Source organism: Notechis scutatus, chromosome 2 (assembly GCF_049901735.1).
Source record: "Notechis scutatus isolate UNSWTSFEM ecotype Mainland chromosome 2, rNotScu1.2, whole genome shotgun sequence".
Classification (NCBI taxonomy): domain Eukaryota; kingdom Metazoa; phylum Chordata; class Lepidosauria; order Squamata; family Elapidae; genus Notechis; species Notechis scutatus.
In genome coordinates, this window is record NC_142010.1 from 23,074,652 (window position 1) to 23,095,769 (window position 21,118).

Sequence of the window (21,118 nt, forward strand, 5' to 3'; positions counted from 1 at the left end):
ACGGCACAAGCATGGATTACAAGATTTTGCTATTAATATCTCCTTAATTTCCAATTTAAAATTATAATGTTAAGGAGAGAAAAATCCAATACCTCAAAATAATGGTGGCCTACAAAAGTGTAATGCATTCCAAAGGTTATGAATACGGGACATTTTCCAACCAAGAGTCGGCTGAGTTAAAATGCAGTTTAAAAAGTGTGATTATTATCCATCTATTCAGTTGTCATACGAAAAGTTAAAAGTCATTAATTATAGATCTAGAAGAAAGTCATTTTTGAAGTCACTAATGATAGTTATTAGAAGAAGTTTCTCTTTCCCAAACTTTGATTATCATGCTTCTTGACTGCTACCTTTCCTGAATGCTTTCCTTACCCAGTTCCCCTGCCCTAACATCTCTATTTCAATTGCTTGTTTAGAAATACAAGATGATGACATTATATGCTACAAATAAACTTCAACAAGCTGAACAAGCTTAATGGAAAGATTTTTTTTCAAAAAAACAGCAACAAAGCACACTTCCTTTGTTAGATAAATTATCCAAGGAAGTGTGCTTGAAAACATAATGCATAACACATAAAACTGACAGGACCCTTTCTGTTGACATTCATAGCAAATATTTTACCTTGGCAGAACTTGACCGTGAGCTACAAAATATTCTCCACTGTGGCAAAAACTCTGCAGTCCAGCAAGCTTGTATTTATTTTTCTCTCCCTTTTAGCATTTACAAAAGAGCATTTCATTTTCCTCAGTCAAATGAACAGAACCTATTGGATGTGCAATCAACAATTGTGCCAGTACAAACAGTCGGAAACTGTCAGTCGGGGTGGAAGAAGAAACGCAGAACGCTTAGAAACAGGTGCTGGAGTGACATCTTCTGCAGCCGTTGTGTTGTCTGTTGCCGTGACCTCGCTGGAGGCAGGAGCTGGAGGATCACTGGAGGCAGGAACAGTGGGCTCGGGATCTTTTGGTTTGGGATCCTTGGCCAATTGCTGCTCTTGGAGTATGCTTGGGTTAGGTTGAGGCAAACAGTAGCTGTGGTAGGTATGTTGGTAGGTGGTGCTGGGTGTGCGTTGTACAGGTTGCTTCTGAAAGTATTGTTCGGTTAAGAGCTGGGGAATCTTCCCTTTGGAGTGGAAATCGCACTGATAACTCGAGAGAAGGGGCCTGTCACGTTCTAATTCCTCTTTCAAGGGGACCCAGTCAATCAAGGACCGGGTATTGGGAAGACTCCCTTCTATTTTTCTTCTCCCTAAGCCCTGCCATAAAACAAGGAGAATCTGTTCAGACTTGCGTTGGTGAAACAAGTTGACCAATCCAAAAATAAAAAAGAAAGGATACCAGTTACCAAAGATGAAGATGGGTCAAGTTGTGGAGACCATGGAAAAGAGCCTCTACAACAGGGGTGGGCAACTACAGACTTCATAAGAGTTCATATAGTGACCAAAGTTACAAAGGCACCGAAAAAAATGGCTTCACACTTACAACAGCTGCAGCATGCTCATGGTCACGTGATCAGAATGGCAACTGTGTCAGTGTCCCCGGGGGTGTGTGTGTGTGTCACGTGATCACCTTTTGCGTCCTTCTCCCAGTGTCTGTGGAGATTCTCCGTCATCCAGGTCATGGTTGTCCCAAAGGCGCTTTTTCATGAGGCAAATGGACTTTCTGGTTTTCCATTGAAGATGTTTCACTTCCCATCCGAGAAGCTTCTCAGAGCAGCTCATCCTTGTGAGACGAAGACGTTTCTTGGATGAGAAGCGAAACGTCTTCAAAGAAAAACCAGAAAGTCTTGTGAAAAAGCACTTTTGGGGCAACCTGTCAAGCAAAGTCAAGGGAGAAGCCAGATTCACTTAACAACTGTGGCAAGAAAAGACGTAAAATGGGCAAAAACTGCTGCTTTTACAAGGACATCCAACTGGTGATAGCAGTTCCTGAGAGAATCCAAGAAGCTGCTGAAGAAAGGTTAGTGATGCAAGGATTTTTCAAGAAATAACCAAGCACTAAATTTACTGCTTTCTGTTTGCTACATAAGAAACATGAGATTTCCCCTTCTCCCTCCTTGTAAATATACTCACCTGCTCAAAACAGGTAGCTGATCCTGAGAAGGCATGTCGGTTGTCATGCTTGGAGAATATGTGCTTTGAAGGGGTTTCCTTAAAAAAAAAGAAAAGACATGATATTAGTCCCCTGCCAAATACACAGCCGACAATATTTGGTCGGGGATAGAATTCTACTGCAACCTGCAAAAATTAGACATTCAGGTTAGCAACCAAGATGTTGCCATGTATTCGCTTGGGCTGTGTGAGATACAGGTAGCCTTCTACGTTTCATGTCTCTGTTCGCTTCTCCATCTGTATAATACAGGTGGCCTTCGACTTTGAACAGTTCGTTTAGTGACCATTCAAAATGACAATGGCACTGAAAAGGGTGACATACAACTATTTTTCACAATTACGCCTTTGCAGCACTCCCATGATCATGTGATCAAAATCCAGACACTTGGCAACTGACTCCTTGTAAGGCATCCAGAAAGTATCCATGATATCAATCACTCCGAGATATTTTCTCTCCAATTGATTTATTTAGAAATAGATCTGGCATGTCAAAGGCAATTTCCCACAGTGAAATTATTTCCGCGCGTTACACAGAATCCACCTTCTCTCCTCCCACTTCTACACTTCATAAATCACGAGAACCAATTAACTGCAACTGGAATTTCTTAATACAACATACAGAATAACCTTGAACTTTTCAACTCCTCCACCCCCCCCTTCCATGAAATGTGACAGCTGAATTTTTTTAAAGCTGACAGGCGTCCCCCTTTGAAAACTCCTCCTCCTAAAAGGAAAAAAAAAACAGATACAGGGGTTAATAAATTGTCCTTAACCCCCTCTCCCCCCTCCACTAGGACCCTTCGGTTTGTGGGGAAAATCCTCATGGAATTGGTTAACCAATTGATCAGCATGAACATCCCAACTCTTTACCCAACTAGCATCTGAGAGAGGGTATTCTTTCCATAAGACCAAATATTGCAATCGGCCACGGTGTAATCTAGAATCGAGAATTTTTTGAATTTCATAATGTGTTTCCCCCTGTACCATTAACAGTTTAGGGGGAGCGATTGTCGGTGGTCTTATCATTGATGTAGTAGCTGGTTTTAGTAAACTACAATGGAATACTAGATGAATTTTCCCCAATAGTTGAGGAAGACGTAATTGGACAGTGACCGGATTGATTATCCTTGAAATTGGGAACGGACCCAAGAATTTTGGACCCAGCTTCTTACTGGGCAGTTTCAACCTAAGATACTTGGTCAACAAATATACTTTGTCCCCTACTTTAAAAGGCGGTTGAAGGGATCTATGTTTATCCGCCTGTTTTTTATAACTTTTTGCAGCTTCGGTCAAAGCATTTTTTGTATTTTCCCATCCTTTCTTTAATGAGTTCATCCATTCTCTCAGGGACATGGATGAGGGAGGTTGTCTAGGTAACTCTGGCATCAAGACAAAATCTATTCCAGTGTTGATTTGGAATGGAGTCAATCCCGTGCTGCTATGTACTGCATTATTGTAAGCAACCTCTGCAAAAGGTAATAACTCAGCCCAATTTTCTTGTTGATAATTTACATAGCATCTAATGTATTGTTCAATCATGGCATTAGCCCTCTCCGCTGCTCCGTTACAAGCAGGATGGAAAGCTGAGGATAACCCTTGAGAGGAACCAATGGATTTCAGAAATTCCCTCCAAAATTTTGCGGTAAATTGTACCCCTCTGTCTGATATTATTCTACGAGGTACTCCATGTAGTCTATAGATATGTTTCACGAACAGCTTTGCAAGTTTTTTCACAGATGGAAGTCCTTTGCAGGCTATAAAATGGGCCTGTTTAGAGAATAAGTCCATTATAGTCCAAATGATCGTATTCCCTTCAGTCTTAGGTAATTCAATAATAAAGTCCATTGCGATCTCTTCCCAAAGTTGGGTTAGTTCAGCAACTTGTTGCAGGAGGCCAGGGGTTTTTCCAGTTCTGTGTTTCATTGTGGCACAAATTGAGCAACTTTTTACATAGTCCTCGACATCAGGTTTCATTTTTGGCCACCAGAACTGTCTTCTGAGTAAATGTAGGGTTTTTAGGAATCCAAAGTGGCCTCCCAGCCGGGAGTCGTGGCTACACTTTAGTACCAGTAGTCTTAGGGTTGTGGGTACATAAAGCTTAGTCCCTTTCGAAGCAATTCAAAGGAGATAAAGTGAGGGAGTTCAATAACCAGTCATTTCAGTGTGCAAAGATGTCTGACTGCCTGGGCAGCATTTATTGCATTTTATAGGGTTTTTACAAGTAGACAAAGGCAACATAGATACAGCATTTGGATTGGTGAATCCCCTCAACCAATCCTTAAGAATAGTGGTGATGTTAATAGATCATTGTATAAGTCCGGGACTTACCAGCCTGAGTCAGGGAGTGAGATCATACAAAGAAGCCCATGTATATTAGGCACAGCAGTATGCTTCATGCGCCCTCTACAGGCTCTCTATTGCTACTACAATAAAGGTGAGTGCTTATCCTGAGGAACAGTTTGGGACGCATTACAGGCTGGGAATGAACGTAATTCCCAGCGTTGAAATAAAACAAGAGTTGTTTCAACTAAGCGTGTGCTTAATTACGGTCTCGGAAGCCTTGGTCAGAACACCTGGGGTCATGTGATTGCCTTTTGCAACCTTCTGGCACCAAGCAAAGTCAATGGGGGAAGCCAGATTCACTTAACAACCGAGTTACTGATTTATCAACTGCAGTGATTCAGTTAACAACTGTGGGAAGAAAGGTGGTAAAATGGGTCAAAACTCACTTAACAAATTTTTCACTTAGCAACATCAATTTTGGGCTCAATTGTGGTCGTAAGTTGAGGGCTACATGTACTGTGCAAGATTAAAACTTTCCTCAGAGTATAGTTCCTTTTGGAAAAACTACTAGATATTTACAATACTTTTATCCTATTTATTTTATAAGTGCTTAAGAGAAGCAGAAAACAAAAATGAGTTGACAAGTGCCACATGTGTTATTCCCTAAGCAACTGCAACACATTGGAATGCTTTAAACCAGCACCTTGCCTATTATACATGATACATATCTGTTGGTAACAAGGTCACACAAACACACTGAAATGAAATTCTGCTTAACAAGACAGCACATAGACACCATCAATGATTAATATTTGACCAATTCCTACACTTACATCAGACTGCAGGCACGACAGGCTAATAGAATTGAATTGATGGTCAAACTTTTGATTATCTAACTGTAAATCCATAGTGGTTTATTTTTTTCCCCCAAGTCCATTAACTTTTATGCTCCAAAATGTAAAAAAAAAGATGAAATTGTTTCCTTTTGGAGTATTTAAATAATTTAAGGAGAAGCTTTCAAGAATCAAATCAAATCATTTTTGCTCTGTCTGCAACCTTCCCTTTTTAAGAAGTTTGTTGAGAAGGCTGCTGGGCTACAATTTGAGAAAGCTCTGCAGGAAACAGATTATTTGAGCACTTTCAGTTGTACTTCACCCAATTAATAGTGCAGGTGGTCCTTGACTTATGACCACAATGGAGCCCACCATTTTTGTTGCTAAGCAAGACAGTTCTTAAATGAATTTTGCCCCATTTTACAACTTTTCTTGTCACAGTTCTTAAATGAATCACTGCAATTATTAAGTTAGTAACAGAGTTGTTAAGTGAACCTATCATCCATCCATCTATCATGGATGGATCTATCACCTACCTCTATTTATCTATCAGTCTATCATCTATCTCTAACAATCTCATCTATCTATGTCTATCTATCTCTATCATCTATCAGTAACAATCTCTCTCTCTCATCTATCTATCTATCTATCTATCTATCTATCTATCTATCTATCTATCTATCTATCTATCATCTCTAACTCACATTTTCTTTCTCTCCCCTGAGTGTTGTGTAATGTGATGCTGGCTGCTTATAGTAGTATGAATTGATTGGCTATATAAATTAAATATATAAACAAACATACTGGTGCACAAGATGTACAGTAGCTATGCAAAGGCCCTCTTGGCCCCAGCTGCCACCTGCTCTCCAAGCAGTAGCGGGGAGTCCAGGAGGACCCACAGGTTGCACAAAACACTGGAAATATCCCTGATCTGTGGGGCCAAACAGCCACAGCTACTCAATTGTGTCAGGGTTGAGCACAACCCATTCTTTCCCATCCAGACCTAAATAGCCTCCAGATACTACATCAGCAACTTGACAGCTTCATTTGTGCAGCCTGGATAGAGAGGTAAAGCTGGTATCATCAGCATAACTGATGCTATCAAATCCTGAACTGGGGGAGACCCCACCCTGCTGTTTCTGTAGATAAACAGGAAAGGGGAAAATATCAGACTTTGATATCCCAGTTATCTTTGAAAGATGATTGGCCCATCTAAAATTAGTTAAATCCAATTTGACACAAACATTTCCAAGTGCTTGGTTTGAAGACAGATACTGTATGGATACAAATTTTGGTTTCTTTCCTAACAATCATTACCACACAATGAAATGTTACAGTATTTTCTATTGAGTGACAGGCAGTATTAAACGATACAAACCAGATTATGGAGATTTAGATTTAGATCTAAAATCATTAGCAAGGTTGCTAGTTTTCAAACAACTATTAAATATCTTCCAGATTGGATTTGCACATTATGCTGCAAAATATTACAATATTTTTAAACCATGGTTTGCTGACTATTTCACAGTTGCCTAGGTTCACACATAACACTAATTCAAACTACATTATAGCTAAAGAGGATGTGTGAGTCAAAAATTGTGAATCTATGCTCTTCTGTAACCTCTGACAGGAGGGAAGTTCAGAAGTAATGTTAGAAAGTATTACTTCACAGAAAGAGTAGTGGAAGTTTGAAACTAACTTCTACGTGGGTCCTAATGAGTAGTAAGTTTGAGGTAAAAAAATTTTTTATCATCCAACAAAAAATAAAAAAAAAAAAAAAAAAAAAAACTAACTTAATTAGCTAAAGAGAAAAACAAACAAACAAACTCAATGCGCCACTAGATCTTTTTCAGCTCTCAATTTTCTATGTTTCTATCTTGGAGGGAGAGTAGGTAAATATATATGAAATAAAAGAAGCATTACAGTCTTGTGCCCTGAAATTGCTAATATTGTGACAAGACTGTAGAGTTACTTGTGACATGCGTTTTGTTTCAAATTTTGTTTTAAAATAATTTTTTAAAAATGCGGAATATATTGTGAATCATAATTCTGCAAAGGAACCAAATGTGCAGGTCTTTTCCCATGATTTCCTAGCACGTATCAAGAAAGGAACGTGGTTTAATTCATTACGATATGGATAAGTTATATTATAAATTGACTTATAAATCCAAATTCTCTTAAAAGTGTCAAGTGAACATATTTCATTCTAATTATGCACATAAATCTCATCGTGACATACAAAAAGCCTTTACTAATGGCTTTCCATTTCCCCCTTTTTAACATTAGTAATTTACTTGCAACGTTTGAGATAGCCTTAAAATAAAATTAATATAAAGAGGGAGAAATGAGAAAGTAAAAAAATAAATCTATCCTCAGTTAACATTGTCAGTGCATCCTGCTAATGCAGGGGTCCGCAACCTCTGGTCCATGGACCAGTATTGGGCTGTGGCATGCTAGAAACTGGACAAATAAGCGAAGCCCCATCCGTGAGATGCAGGCAGCATGCGAAAAATGCCCACTCCAGTCCACGGAAAAATCTCTCTCCATGGAACTGGTTCCTGGTGCCCAAATTGGTCCCTGGGGCCCAAGTGGTCCTTGGGGCCACTGTTCTAATGAATACTAGTTAGTCCTTGCTTAATGACCGATTCAAAGTTATGATGGACTCCCTCCCCCGAAGCTGCTTACAATCTGGTTCCCACCCTCACATGACCATACTTGGCAACTTGGTTCACCTTTATGATCTGTTATATAGCCTTCAACCACATGACTGCAATATTTACAATTTTTTTTGACAGTTTCCATCCTTTCCACCTGGTTCCCAGCAAAAAGTGCCATAGGAATAATAGATTCACTAAATGATCACCATTTGTTTATTAATGGACACTGCAAAAAAAAAGTCATAAACTTGGGTCGTTATGATGGAAATTCTATTATGGTCATAAATTGAGAACTACCTGTATTCTGCCAAGTACTAAGCTGAGACGCTTTCCTCTTCCAGTAATTGATCAGAGTTAATCAGCCCCTGTCACTTTCATGGGATGCTCTGTTAGCAGATGAATTTAATCAACCTGCTCCAGGAATGACTATTCAATGGCAGCATTTTTTTATGCCAGTGATTGATGCTGGAAAGCACTTGCCAACTGACAACTAAAAGTCAGATTTATATTCTACTGGAGTTGCTTTTTCTGTTACAAGGTGTACTCCCACATTAGGCAAAGGCTGCTGTCTGCAAACTTCAGTTTCTTCAGCACATCAGTCAGAGCTGAGGAGGCAGTAGATTCAACAAGGTGGAACATAAGTCGTAGCTTCTGTGTTGGTTTCAATTATGTAAATGGTTCGGTAGGGAGGTTTAGTTGTTAAAAGTGTCTGGGTAATGTCTTAAATTCTTCATGAATACTGTATACAAAATAATACTGTACACTAAAACTACTACTGTACTAAAATTAATAAAGAATGAAAGAAAAAGAGGGAAAGAAAAAAGATAGAACAACAAGAAATAGCTTCTGATTTCCCTTGCAGAAAATATAAGTGTAGAATACAGAATTGGAAGGGACCTTGGAGGTCTTCTAGTCCAGTGGTTGCCAACCAGTGGGCCGGGGACCACTGGTGGTCCGTGAGAAAATTTGGGTAGTCTGCAGAGAAATATCACCCCAAAGCACCCCCCAAAGAAATTAATCCAGGCTATGCGGGAACACAAGGCTGCGCCGCCCACATGAACTGCGGGAACACAAAGCTTGTATCGCTTGCATTGTGAACAACATGAGGTAGTGAGGGGAGGGAGAAAGGGTTGGGGGTAAACTTTTTTTTTTTTTTAAAACAAGTTTTATTAATTTTTAAAACACACAAATTATCATTATTCATTACATGTTTAAACCTTTTTCCATTGTAAATTTAACAAGTCAGATAAATTATGATTCTGTTTTAAACCATTTCCATATAATATACCAAAACCTCTTATTCAATTTCTCTTTACTTCTCTTTACTCTTATTCAATATCATTATTATTATTTCATCTGATTCTTTCTGACTTAGTTACCATTATTCTCATTCTATATTTCTACAAGTTTTTACCAATTCTCCCCCCAAAAAAGACATATACACACAACACACAAAACATAAAAAAAAATCTTTTTGGAAAGTAACTTGGGCCCAGGTATCTCTCTCTTCATGGACTTCAATTATATTCATGCTCATCTTACATATCATTACTTATTTTATTTACCATTCTAAACCTTCTATATTAACTTCTCCACATATTTCACACTTCTTAATTCTACCTTAATTAATCATCTTAGTTTAAATCATTATACTTGTATCTTTTGTCCATTTTTTATCATCCCTTTGTCTCATCCCTTATGAAAAAAAAGAAAATCAGTTTCTCCTGAAATCATTAATCAGAGTATGATGCCTTTCTATCTCCCCCCTAAGTTAATCAAATTAATCTTTAAAATAATATCTAATACCCAATCAGATTTTGCTTGGTACATTCTATCTAACTAATACATCCAACACAATTAAGTGCATAATTAGACAATAAATCCAAATATTAAAAAGAAATACTATAATAAAAATTTTATAATAACATCAATACCATAATTTTATTAAACTCTTTAATTAAAACAATATTCTAAACCTCTCCTATTATTAAGTTTTAAAGCCAATCATTTTTAAACATTTTAACATTTTAATCTCTTATCAACTCTTAAACCATTGCAATACTACCATCTCATCTTATGTACCTTGCAAAATCTTTTTTTTTTAAAAAAAATTATACTTTATCCATTATCCATAAAAAATTCCTTTTTCCATTTAATTTCAAAACATTGTAGCTTTTCTCCACCTTTTCCCTTTCTTTCTTTTCCCAACAAACCTTTCTACCCCCTTCTTCTAGCCTCTGCCTTACCGGCTTCCCTTCTCTGTCGTATTTCTTTTCCCCTTTGTTTACAATCATCATATTGGTTTTGCACTTTATTTTTCCCTTTCTTAAATGTTTTTTTGGATCTTAAGTCCTTAAATCCTTTAGTTTTCTTCTTTTCTCTTCTCTTCTTTTCTTTCTCTCTTCCTTTTTTCTGGATCAAATTCTGAGATTCATTAAAGATGGCTCCTTCCTTTCTTTCTTGTTCCTCTGCTGTCTTCATCTGTTGTAATTTTTGTTGATAATTAGTAAGCGCCATTTCTAAGAAAAGGAAAGCTTCTTCCACACCATCTTTACCATTTTTTTTTTGCTTGTTCATATTCTTTTCTTAGTTCCTCAACAGAAAGAGCCATTATAAATCTTTTCTTTTCTTTTCTCCTTCTTTCTTCTTACAACAACCAGAATATTCAAAAGAAAATAAAAAAGATAAAACAGTCCCAAAGTTATCAATCAGTCCAAACCAAGGCAGAGTTCTCACTTTCTCCTTCTGGGGTAATATCAATCAAAGAGAAAGAAAGTCCAAATCTGTTTAAAATCTTATTACAATATATTCTAGTCTTCAAATCCTTAAGGCATCTGCTCCAACAAATCTTAGCATACAAATATTTTCTTCTTAATCCTCTCTCTTCCCACTCATCGCTTAAAACCAATTTCCACCTAAAAAATAGGTTTCTTAATATCCAGTTATTTATTCCGTAGGAAAAGAGGGAAAGCTATCCTTTCAGCACCTTCAAGCAGCCGCTTTTTTTCCTCTTCTGGCAGGTATTATTCAGAGAATCATACTTTTCAGGAATTTTATTAAATATGTCTTAGAGTCCTAGGAGCCAAGAAAAACTTTCTCCTCTCAATCACTTTCTCCACTTCCTCCTGCGCATTCTTACCCGGCTGCCAGCTTCTTTGTGGCGGCCATTACAGACCGCCGCTGCACCGTCCTGGGAAAAGGGAGTTCTGCCGGCCAGGGAGGGAGTCTGCAGCACCCCCAAACCCTTCTCCGGATCCCCCCTACTTCAGCTGCCCCTGCAGGGCAGCCTAGCTCCGTACCCGGCTGGGTTGGAGCCCCAAAAACGGCTAGCGCGGCAGGGATCGCGCAGCTTCGCAAATCCCTGCCGCTCGCGAAGCCGACAAACCGGAAGTTCCAGGGTTGGGGGTAAACTTGCTGCATGCGCCTCACTTGGCCACTGGGCTGCTTCTTTCCTCTTCTTTCTTCATATGCTTTTGGCTGCACACAAGGAAAGTAGCAAAAGTCTTTCTTTCTCTCCCCCAAACTCCGCCAGAAATGAGTCTTTGGGACCCTGCAAGGCATCCTGCTCCAAGAGGCTGCGCCGGCACAACAAGTCTCACAAAGACTCAATTCTGGCAGAGTTTGCGGGAGAGAAAGAAAGACTTCTGCTGCTTCTGCTGCTTTCTTTGCATGAAGCCAAAAGTGTCTCTCTCTCCCCCTGAGAATGGATCTGGAGATGATATCCTGTGATCCCAAATAAAGAATGATCGATCGGTAGGAAAACGGGGTGGGGAATTTTCCTGCAGCTTTTTTGGGGGAATTTCCCAGGGATTTAAAATTATGAGTTTGGTGGTCCCTGAGGTCCAAAAGGTTGGTGACCCCTGTTCTAGTCCAACCCTCTGTAGGAGGTCCTACAGAATTTAAGACAAATGGCTGTCCGGTCTCTTCTTGAAAGCCTCCAGTGATGAAGCACCCACAACTACTAAAGGTAGGCTGTGTTCCACTGGTTAGATTGTCCTCACCATTAAGACATTTTTCCTTAGTTCTAGGTTGCTTCTATCCTTGATTACTTTTATCCATTGCTTCTGGTTCTGCATTCAGGTACTTTGGAAAATAGCATGACTCCCTCTTTGTGGCAGCCCTTCCAATATCAGAATACTGCTGTCATGTCACCCCAGTCCTTCTTTTTGCTAGATTTGACATACTGAATTCTTGCAACTGTTCTTCATGTTTTAGCCTCCAGTCCCCTAAGTATCTGTAGCTCTTCTCTCCACGCTTTCCATGGTCTCAACGTCTTTTTTATATTGTGGTGACCAAACATTAAAGTTATCGCTTACTATGATTACAAAAACTAATTCATTTATATTATCCAGGGTTGTTTTTTCTTATCATAAATCATAAATGTATTTTGTTCTGTTTTATGCAAAAAAAATCAGTAAAGGGTGTCCAGTCAGCCATAAATATAGATATTGTTTTTTCTCTAATGGAAGAAGTTCTCTGCATGTTCCATCATATTCAGCAACCATTCCTCCATAGTGGGTACCGTCTATTTTTGAGCAAAACTGTTTTTTTATTATGTCATGTATAGACATAATTCCAGTTAAATATGAGTTGTGGAATGAGCCATAGAAAGCCCAGGTGTGCAACTTTTGGATGATTGCAGGATATTTACAATTTACAATTTTGGGAAAGCTCAAAAAATACTAAGCCAACTTTAGAGATTATATTACAACTGGAAAAAAAATACTTTAAATGCAAAGCTACATGAAGCCCCAAAGCCTTCAAGATCTTCACCCCTTCCATCAGTCAACATTTACCCCTGGCTGGATTCACACCTGACACAGTAACAAAAGCCAAGTAAGCTATATTATGATTCAGGGTAAGAATTAGCAAAATAATACTTTTAAAAGGCACTGACAATACTGTTAACTTTCCTCCACCAAAACCTCTCAAGAAATATCAGCCATTAAAATGTTTTAAAATGAATTTTAGTGCCTTTATAATTATAATTATAATTATAATTATGCAAGTTCCTGGGGCCTGTTTGCCATCTGAAAAGGAGACCAACCTTGACTTAGCAGAAAAGGTGGTGGTAGGGCCATTGGAAATGTTTTTCTTTGCAAGTTTAGACTAAATTCCTCTCTTGTATGGTTTTATCTGCGTTTTGTTTTTATCAATCTCACTATGGTTCCAGCAATTCATACAATCCTTCATGTGTGACAGGGGATCTATTTTCAACCAATATGAATCATTCTATATACCAGAGGAAGGACAGTCTCTTGCTCAGGCCTTCTTTCCAAATGTAAATTTCCCTGTTTTTTTGTATTAGACACACATTATTATAGCAATAGGTTTGAGAGATAGAGTCTTGCTTTCTTTTGAAAAAAAAAAGTATTTGCAAAATTGGTAAACGCTCAAAATCAATACAGGGAAAATCTACAAAGCTTCTAAGTTTTATAGTATTGCAAAATATAGGCCTTTCTCTCTGTTCTCTTAAGTGAGAATTCTGGTACTTCTGGCAGTATCAGATTTGAATGATGTAAACTTCTAGATATTTTAGATATTATGGACTTCAAAATCCAGAGAGTCATAGAATATTTTCTTAAAGAGTTTTGAAATAAGAATGCTCTGTATGTTAATAAGCACTTTACAGTATTAAACAGCATTAATGTCTAACAGGATTGCTACCAAGTAATGTAATGCTTTAGGGATTACAAGTTAACAGTACATCTGTTCTTAAACTGTCATGTTATTTTTGTACAGAATGTGATTTTTAGAAAAGTTCCTGTCAAAGCAAGAATTGTGGATTTGGTTGTTTGGTTTGAGTTGGTTTGCTTGCAGAGATGCTTCATTTCCCAACTAGGGAACTTCATCATGGCTAAGGACTGTGGCCCTGTTTATATATATTCCCAGTTTATATATAGAAGACATAAGGCAGACAATCATACTGAAGACCAGAAGAACACAGAATTAGAACCAATTCAAAACAGAGGACAGAGCAGCCCTCAAAAACCTAAAGACAGAAAAAACAATCACTATTTTACCAGGAAATAAAGAACCACAGTTATCATAGAACACAATGCATTAAAAAAAAAAGCCAAATTACTGGAGGACAAAAAAAAACCCTACATCCCAGTAAACACCAACCTGATACAAAAACTAGATAAGAACCTTCAATTCCATAACTAACGAAGGTCAAATCACAAAAAAGAACAACAGCAGATGAAAAGCAGTGATCCCAACCTCCTGTGTGTCTAAGGACATCCAAAATACACAAGCCCATCATATCTTTCTCCAACTGTATCCCTCTCAGGGATCCCATTATACAACATACAAAAGGACATGTAAAAAAGCTTGGGCCTCTCACAGAGGGGAGTGAATATTCTATCAATTCCTCGCTACAGTGCCTGCAGAAAATCTAAAAATAGAAGATGAAATTATTGTTTTATTTGATATGACTGCACTTCTTACATCCATAGATGCAGAATTAGTAAAAGAATCAGTGGCAGCAGTATTACACAACATCCAGCATAGCCAAATACAGTAAGATCGAAATACCCACAGTCATGGACCTCATCAACCTCTGTTTCATCACCAACTTTCAGTTTGATGGACAAATATACCAACAAATCAGAGGAACACCAGAGAATCATCATTCTTGGGACTCATAGCAGAGACCATGAGGCAGCATCTAGAAACTATAGTACTCCCACACATACAATTTAAATTATGCATTCGGTATGTAGATAACACTGTTGTCATAATAAAAGAGGAACAAGTAGAGAAGACACATGAAACTATTAACAACATCCTCAGCACACTATATTTTTAATTAATCTATATTGCTGCCCATCTCACTAGCGGGAGAATATTATTCAGCTAAGTATAAGTGCACTGAAGCAATCTAGAACACCAGAAGAAGGAAACAGTCCACCTATATGACATCTTCCAACAAAATTGATACCCACATTTTTTATAAAAAATAGTACCTGACCCCTGAACCCATTGTAACACAACCAACACAGACAATGAAAAGGACAACAGTGCCATACATCAAAGACAGAAACAACCAACAAATGATTACAACACCACCACAGCACACAAATCAACTAAAGCCCTCCAAAGCGTCTTAAGTAAACCAAAAGACCCAGTAGCCCAAGAAGCAAAACCAGGAGTCAACTGCAGCATATAATGTAAAAGACTATAATGCCCACTATGTAGGACAGACAAGCAGAAAACTAGAGAGTGCATTCGTGAACATCAACTAATAGAAGATGTGATGAAAATCTTAACCTCACAACACATGGACAGACTGAACCATAGTTGCAGCTGGGAAACTATGAACATCTCAGACCAAGCTAAATCCAAAAGCACTAAAGAATTCCTGGAAGCTTGGCATTCAGACAAATCAGCTTTCATCAGATACATAGAGATAAATCACATATACACACTCAAAAGAGACAATGTAAAAGTTAGGAAGGAAACAAAAACACACCAGAATACTGCCTCTCCAACAACCTATGCTCAGATAAGCAGGGATTAACACACACAAACAATCAAACAGAAAACAATTGTTTATGAATACAAAGCAAACCCCACACTCACTAACACTGATAATGTTACCTAGTCAGGTAATAAAATGTCTGCAAGTAAACAGACAACCTCATCACCAAGGGCTCCACAGTTCAATCCTGAACTACAAATATTCTCTTCTATTAAAAGCAGGAATTTTCAGCAGGTGCAAATTGTCATGCTGAATTGCTGTAGGAATAAGAACAGAATCATCTACTTTAAACAAACACAAATACCAAGTGTCTGGAATTCCTATCTGTAGCATTTGACCTCAGCTCCAGAAATTACATTAGAACCCCCACTGGTACCTATCAGGCTTTAACATTTTTTTTGTATGAAATAAATAAGAGCTAACATTTTGATTAGAAATCAGCAGTGTGAGATTTCTCTAGCAAACTGAAAGGATCAGAGATTATCTACCCAAGGCAGATAGAGAATCGCATAAGCTAAATCTGCTATCACAATATGATGTTCAATTAAACTTACCGGGTCTGAACCACAAAAATCCAGACAACAACTGGGCTGGTTGCAAAGAGATACAGAAAACATTAATTATTTGCTGCTACCTAAGTTTATGCTGCCTAGTTGTGGTATACTGATGCTTTATTTCTGATTTCTGCAACAAGATGACAGAAATCCAGGCACGGGGAGAGAGATGCACCCAACAGATTTTACCTGTTGTCAAAATTTCTGTGGTTCTAAAAAGAGAATTAGGAGGCAGCTGCCATTATCTGCTACATGTAGTCCTCGACTTACAACAGTTCATTTAGAGACCATTCAAAGTTACAACATCACTGAAAAAAGCGACTTATGACTGTTTTCATACTCACAACCTTGCATAATCCCTTGGGTCACGTGATCAAAATTCAGATGCTTGGGAACTGACTCATATTTAAGTCAGTTGCAGTGTCCTGGGGTCATGTGATCATCTTTTGCACAAAGATGATCACAAAGATGACAAGCAAAGTCAATGGGGATGCCAGAAATACTTAAGAACCGTGTTATTAATTTAACAAGGGCAGTGATTCACTTAACAATGGTGGCAAGAAAGATCTTAAAATGGACAAAAGTCACTTTTCCACCATCTCACTTAGCAACAGACATTTTTGGCTCTATTGTGGTTGTAAGTGAAGGGCTACCTGTACTGGGGACAAATGCTATCATTGCCCAAATATGGTGGCAAGAATCTAACCTACAATATCCAAGGTAAGGCTATAGCCCAGGCAATTAAATACAGGTTAACTGCTACCTCAAATCCCAGCAGGCAGAATTCATATAAGCAATAAGATATTTCTTTTTATCAGGTCTTTCCTGAAGTTGAAATGAGTTGAAATGAAGTTGCCTGCAATTGATTCAATATCTTTCTCATAAGCAGATAGCAGCAAGAAGGAGAATTCCCATCGATCTTCACTTAATGCCTTTAGAATTTGACTTGTATAAAAGAGAATATTTGATAGAGGAATATTTGGCATTTGATAGAGGAAAAAATAGCACTGATGATGTTACCTAGTTTGGGTAATGAAAGATCTTCAAGAGAACTTATTTACATAATACATTTAAGGATATACAGTATTTAAACTCTTCTTTTCAGTATAGAATCCCTTCAACCAGCAACAATAGGAAAATAATTTTTAAAATGTTACTTTCTAATAAACTTTTTCTCATCAGAAACTTGCTTTAAATTTTAACATACGCTGCAGTATAATTCTTTCCGTTTATAGCAGACCTGGGCATTTTATAGCCCCTGGGCCACATCTGGTCCTTTGGCTGTCCCTGTCCAGCCCACTTAGATTGCTTTTATTTTGAAGGTGACTGCTTTTTGTTTCACTTTACATATGTGCATGTGTGCATGCCTGCATATCTTCACAGCCCTATTGGTTCAGCCTTCCACAATAATTCCAGTTTCTGATGTGGCCCCTTGGGAAAATTAACTGCTGACCCCTGGTTTATAGATTAGATTTTGACAAGTAATGAATTAAGTCTTATCCTGGAATATACAAATATAATTCCTCTCCCCCACCTCCCTTGCACTCAGGTAATGCATTCAAAAGTTGCCTTGCAGCAAAATGGGCAACAAATAAGTTTAATAAACAAATAAGATAAAGAAATAAAGAATAAAAAATTAAGTGCTTTCTTGCCAAACTTTGCATCCTTTCTGGATTTCTAAGGAGTGGAGGTGGGGAATAACACTTTACAAGTGTTGACAACATTGTGCAAATGATATAGCTTATGTACTGCATCATTTGTATCATAAAACAACTGATGCAAATTATTTGTTTCAGTTGCATGATGATCTTGTGATGTATGTAATGTCATTGTGATTTCCACCAGATGCCTCTGCTGTGGCAATCATAGTGCTGGCAGGGATCCAATTCTTTTAGTCAGTTATGCTGTCATTTATGAGGGAAGAATAGAATTAGAATCACAATAGAACTTTATAAAAATATATATTCCAATTAGTTTACAAGTTCCAGCATTGATTGCAAAGGGCTAAGATTGGTAAGGGCATAGAACCCCCTGTTTTTTTCCAAACCATAGATGGCCTACATTTATATTTTTGAATGTCTTTTTACAGTCTTCAGCATCATGGAAAATTGTGTTGCTGAAATTGCAAGTCAAATTGCCAAATGGCAGAAGTGCAGTTTTCTCAGTTTATACACACACATTGTTTGGTAGGTAGGTAGGTAGGTGGATGGATGGATAGAAACAAGAGAGAGAGGGATGGAGGGAGGGACAGAATAGACAGAAAGATAGATAAACCTAATACAAAAAGTACAAGAATATATATAAAGCATATATATTTCCTTGAAATTCTTGCAGACTGTAAAAATCACCTGGTTCATCCTCATGTCTTGCTAACCATGGCATAAGGATCTGTTACTAACTCTTGTTATAGAAGGGCATAGTCTGATGACATCATCTTTATCTTATTCCCAGCTTCCCTCAAATGCAGTTTAAATCCTACCGTTTGTTGTTTTAAAGGAGCCTGCCTTCCTTCCCCTGACACCCTGGCATTGTCAGGGGCTGGTATTTGTCCATCTCCTACCTGCTATTTGTGGTGCTACAGGTATGTGGGCCACGGTGGCACAGTGGTTAGAGTGCGGTACTGCAGGCTACTTCCGATTGCCTGACTGCCAGCTGCCTGGAATTTGGCAGTTCAAATCTTCCCAGGCTCAAGAAGCCTGAAGACTAAAACATGAAGTATGTTTGCAGGATTTGGGTTTGGCTAGTCTAGAGAAAAGAAGGACTAGGGCAGACATGATAGCAGTATTCCAGTATTTGAGAGGCTGCCACAAAGAGGACCGGGGGGTCAGTTTATTTTCCAAAGCAACTGAGGGCAGAGCGCAGGACAAGAAACAATGGATGGAAACTAATCAAGGAGGGAAGCAATCTGGAACTGAGGAAAACCATCCTAACAGTGAGAACAATTAATCCGTGGAATAGTTTGCCATCAGAAGTTGTGGATGCTTCATCACTGGAGGTTTTTAAGAAGAGGCTGGACAGCCACTTGTCTGAAATGGTATAGGGTCTCCTGCTTGAGCAGGGGGTTGGACTAGAAGACCTCCAAGGTCCCTTCCAGCTCTATTCTGATTCTGATTCTCTTTGAACTCCTCTGCCACACCTGGGACCTATCAATTGGGCTACCTTTCAACCTATGTTTTCCGCTCTTCCTGAAAAGCACTAAACCTATATCTAACAAGGGGTGGGCGGGATAACCAGCTGCATGCTATGTGGCAACCTGTCAGTTAGGCTACTTTTAGATATAGTTTACCACTATTCATGATCACACCCATATTTGAATACACAACTCCAGCATATTCTATCAGGACATTTACCATTTTCTTTAGGCTTTGAACTTTAGCTAAGAGCAAAGAAGGGTTGGAAAGGGAAAGAAAAAAATAACCAGGAGAGAAAAAACAGTTTGTGCAGTACCACATTTAAAAAGTAGTTTTTTTTACAGCAGGAGTTGGAGACGGGTGTCAGATTTTAATAACTGCTCTAATCAAGTAAAGTTCTGAAGCCCAGAACTCTAGGTTTTTCTATCTGCTCAGAGTTTACAGAGGGGCAAACTACCAGTGTATGCATGTTTTGTCTCTGAGCAAAACCAAGCTGTTACCAGAGATCAGAAAATCCTTTATTCTATTACAGGGAGTCCTCAACTTAGGGCCACAATTGAGCCCAAATTTATGTTGTTAAGTGAGAATTTTTTTCAGTGAGTTTTGTTCCATTTTACGGCTTTTCTTGCCACATGTGTTAAGTGAATCACTGAAGTTGTTAAACGAATAGCACGGTCGTTAAGTGAATCTGGCTTCCCCATTACCTTGGCTTGTCAGAAGGTTGCAAAAGTGGATCACACGACCCCGGGAGACGGCAACCATCACAAATACGAACCAGTTGTCAGGGCATCTGAATGTAAATCACGTGATCATGGGGATGCTGCCATGGTCACAAAGTGTGAAAAATGGTAGTGCCGTGGTCACTTCGAACGGTCACTAAATGGACTGTTGTAGGTCGATGGGCTACCTGTACCTGTTAAATGACAGAAAGGCATGCTGGCAAGGGTGAAGCCTTTTGTGCCACCTTCCCTCACCTTCTCTGGCAGCTCTATGAGAGAGAGCAACAAGACAGACTGCCGCTCACTCACCTTCATCCTCTTCAAAAAGATGTCAGGAGGCTGCGGACGGGCTGCTTTTCGATACTCCTGGTTGAAGTCACTCCTGCATCTGCTTCTGTGGTTGCCATAGAAACCACTGGCGTGCTAAAGAAAGATAAGCAAGAGGGAGTCCCTAATTAGTAACTGGGCAATAGGATCGCACGGATGCTCCAAACTTTCTGGTTAGCTTGATACTATAAAACCAGGGGAAGTCATGTTTTTGTCTTTGACAATTGAGAGAAAGAATTTAAAAGGATTTGTTATGACTCTTAACGTTTGGTCAAAAGAGTTGCTCTTCAGAGAGGGACAAAGAATCAGGTGAAGAAATGTTACAGCTAGTCCTCAACTTACGACTGGTGACTTAGTGACTGTTTGATCCATCTGCGGGATACTTACTCAGATTCAAAGTTCCAATGATCTCTCTCACCCGCCCACCCCATGGTCATGTGACTGCATTTCAGGTGCTTGGCAGCCAGGTGCATTCATGGCTGTTTGCAAGCATCCCACGATCCTATTAAGCTATACTTAATGACCACAGTGTTCAATTAATGACCGTTACAAAAACAGTCGTAAAAGAGGGTCAATCACATGACTGATACATTTTTGCCACCATCGCGTGGTAATGGGCAGTTATGACATGACGGGCAGGCTTCATTATGATTATACCTCAAGGATTACCTGTATTTGGAGAAATCCAGGCAGCTTCCCAAGTCAACCATTAAACCATTAAAATTCAACCTGAATGTAATCTCCCTGTTTCAGGATTCTCTCATTAATATTAGCTATTCTCCACTGGTGGCTGCTTGGTTCACAATAATGTCTTGGTTGAAAGGTTTTAACAAAGGTTGGTTACAGCATATGCTACAAAGAGACATGGTACTGAATCTCTTAATACATTTTAACGCAGCTATTTCATAGTGGAGTTCATCTTTGTAATTTCTTTGCTCAAGGGTCAGCACTTTAATTGGGGATACCAAATTTGAAAGATTTACTACTTAGAATAACAGGCCATGTCCCTGTATTACAATG

The 21,118-nt window shown here is 38.7% G+C and overlaps 1 protein-coding gene across 1 annotated transcript; it reads right to left on the reverse strand.

Annotated features, from left to right (window-relative positions):
- Positions 1-779: 779 nt before the first annotated feature.
- CIMIP7 (ciliary microtubule inner protein 7) lies at positions 780-20,808 on the reverse strand. The gene is given in 4 exon segments (XM_087954154.1): positions 780-1,256; positions 2,073-2,150; positions 20,081-20,222; positions 20,768-20,808. Coding segments are annotated over 4 exon segments (738 nt in total).
- Positions 20,809-21,118: the final 310 nt, after the last annotated feature.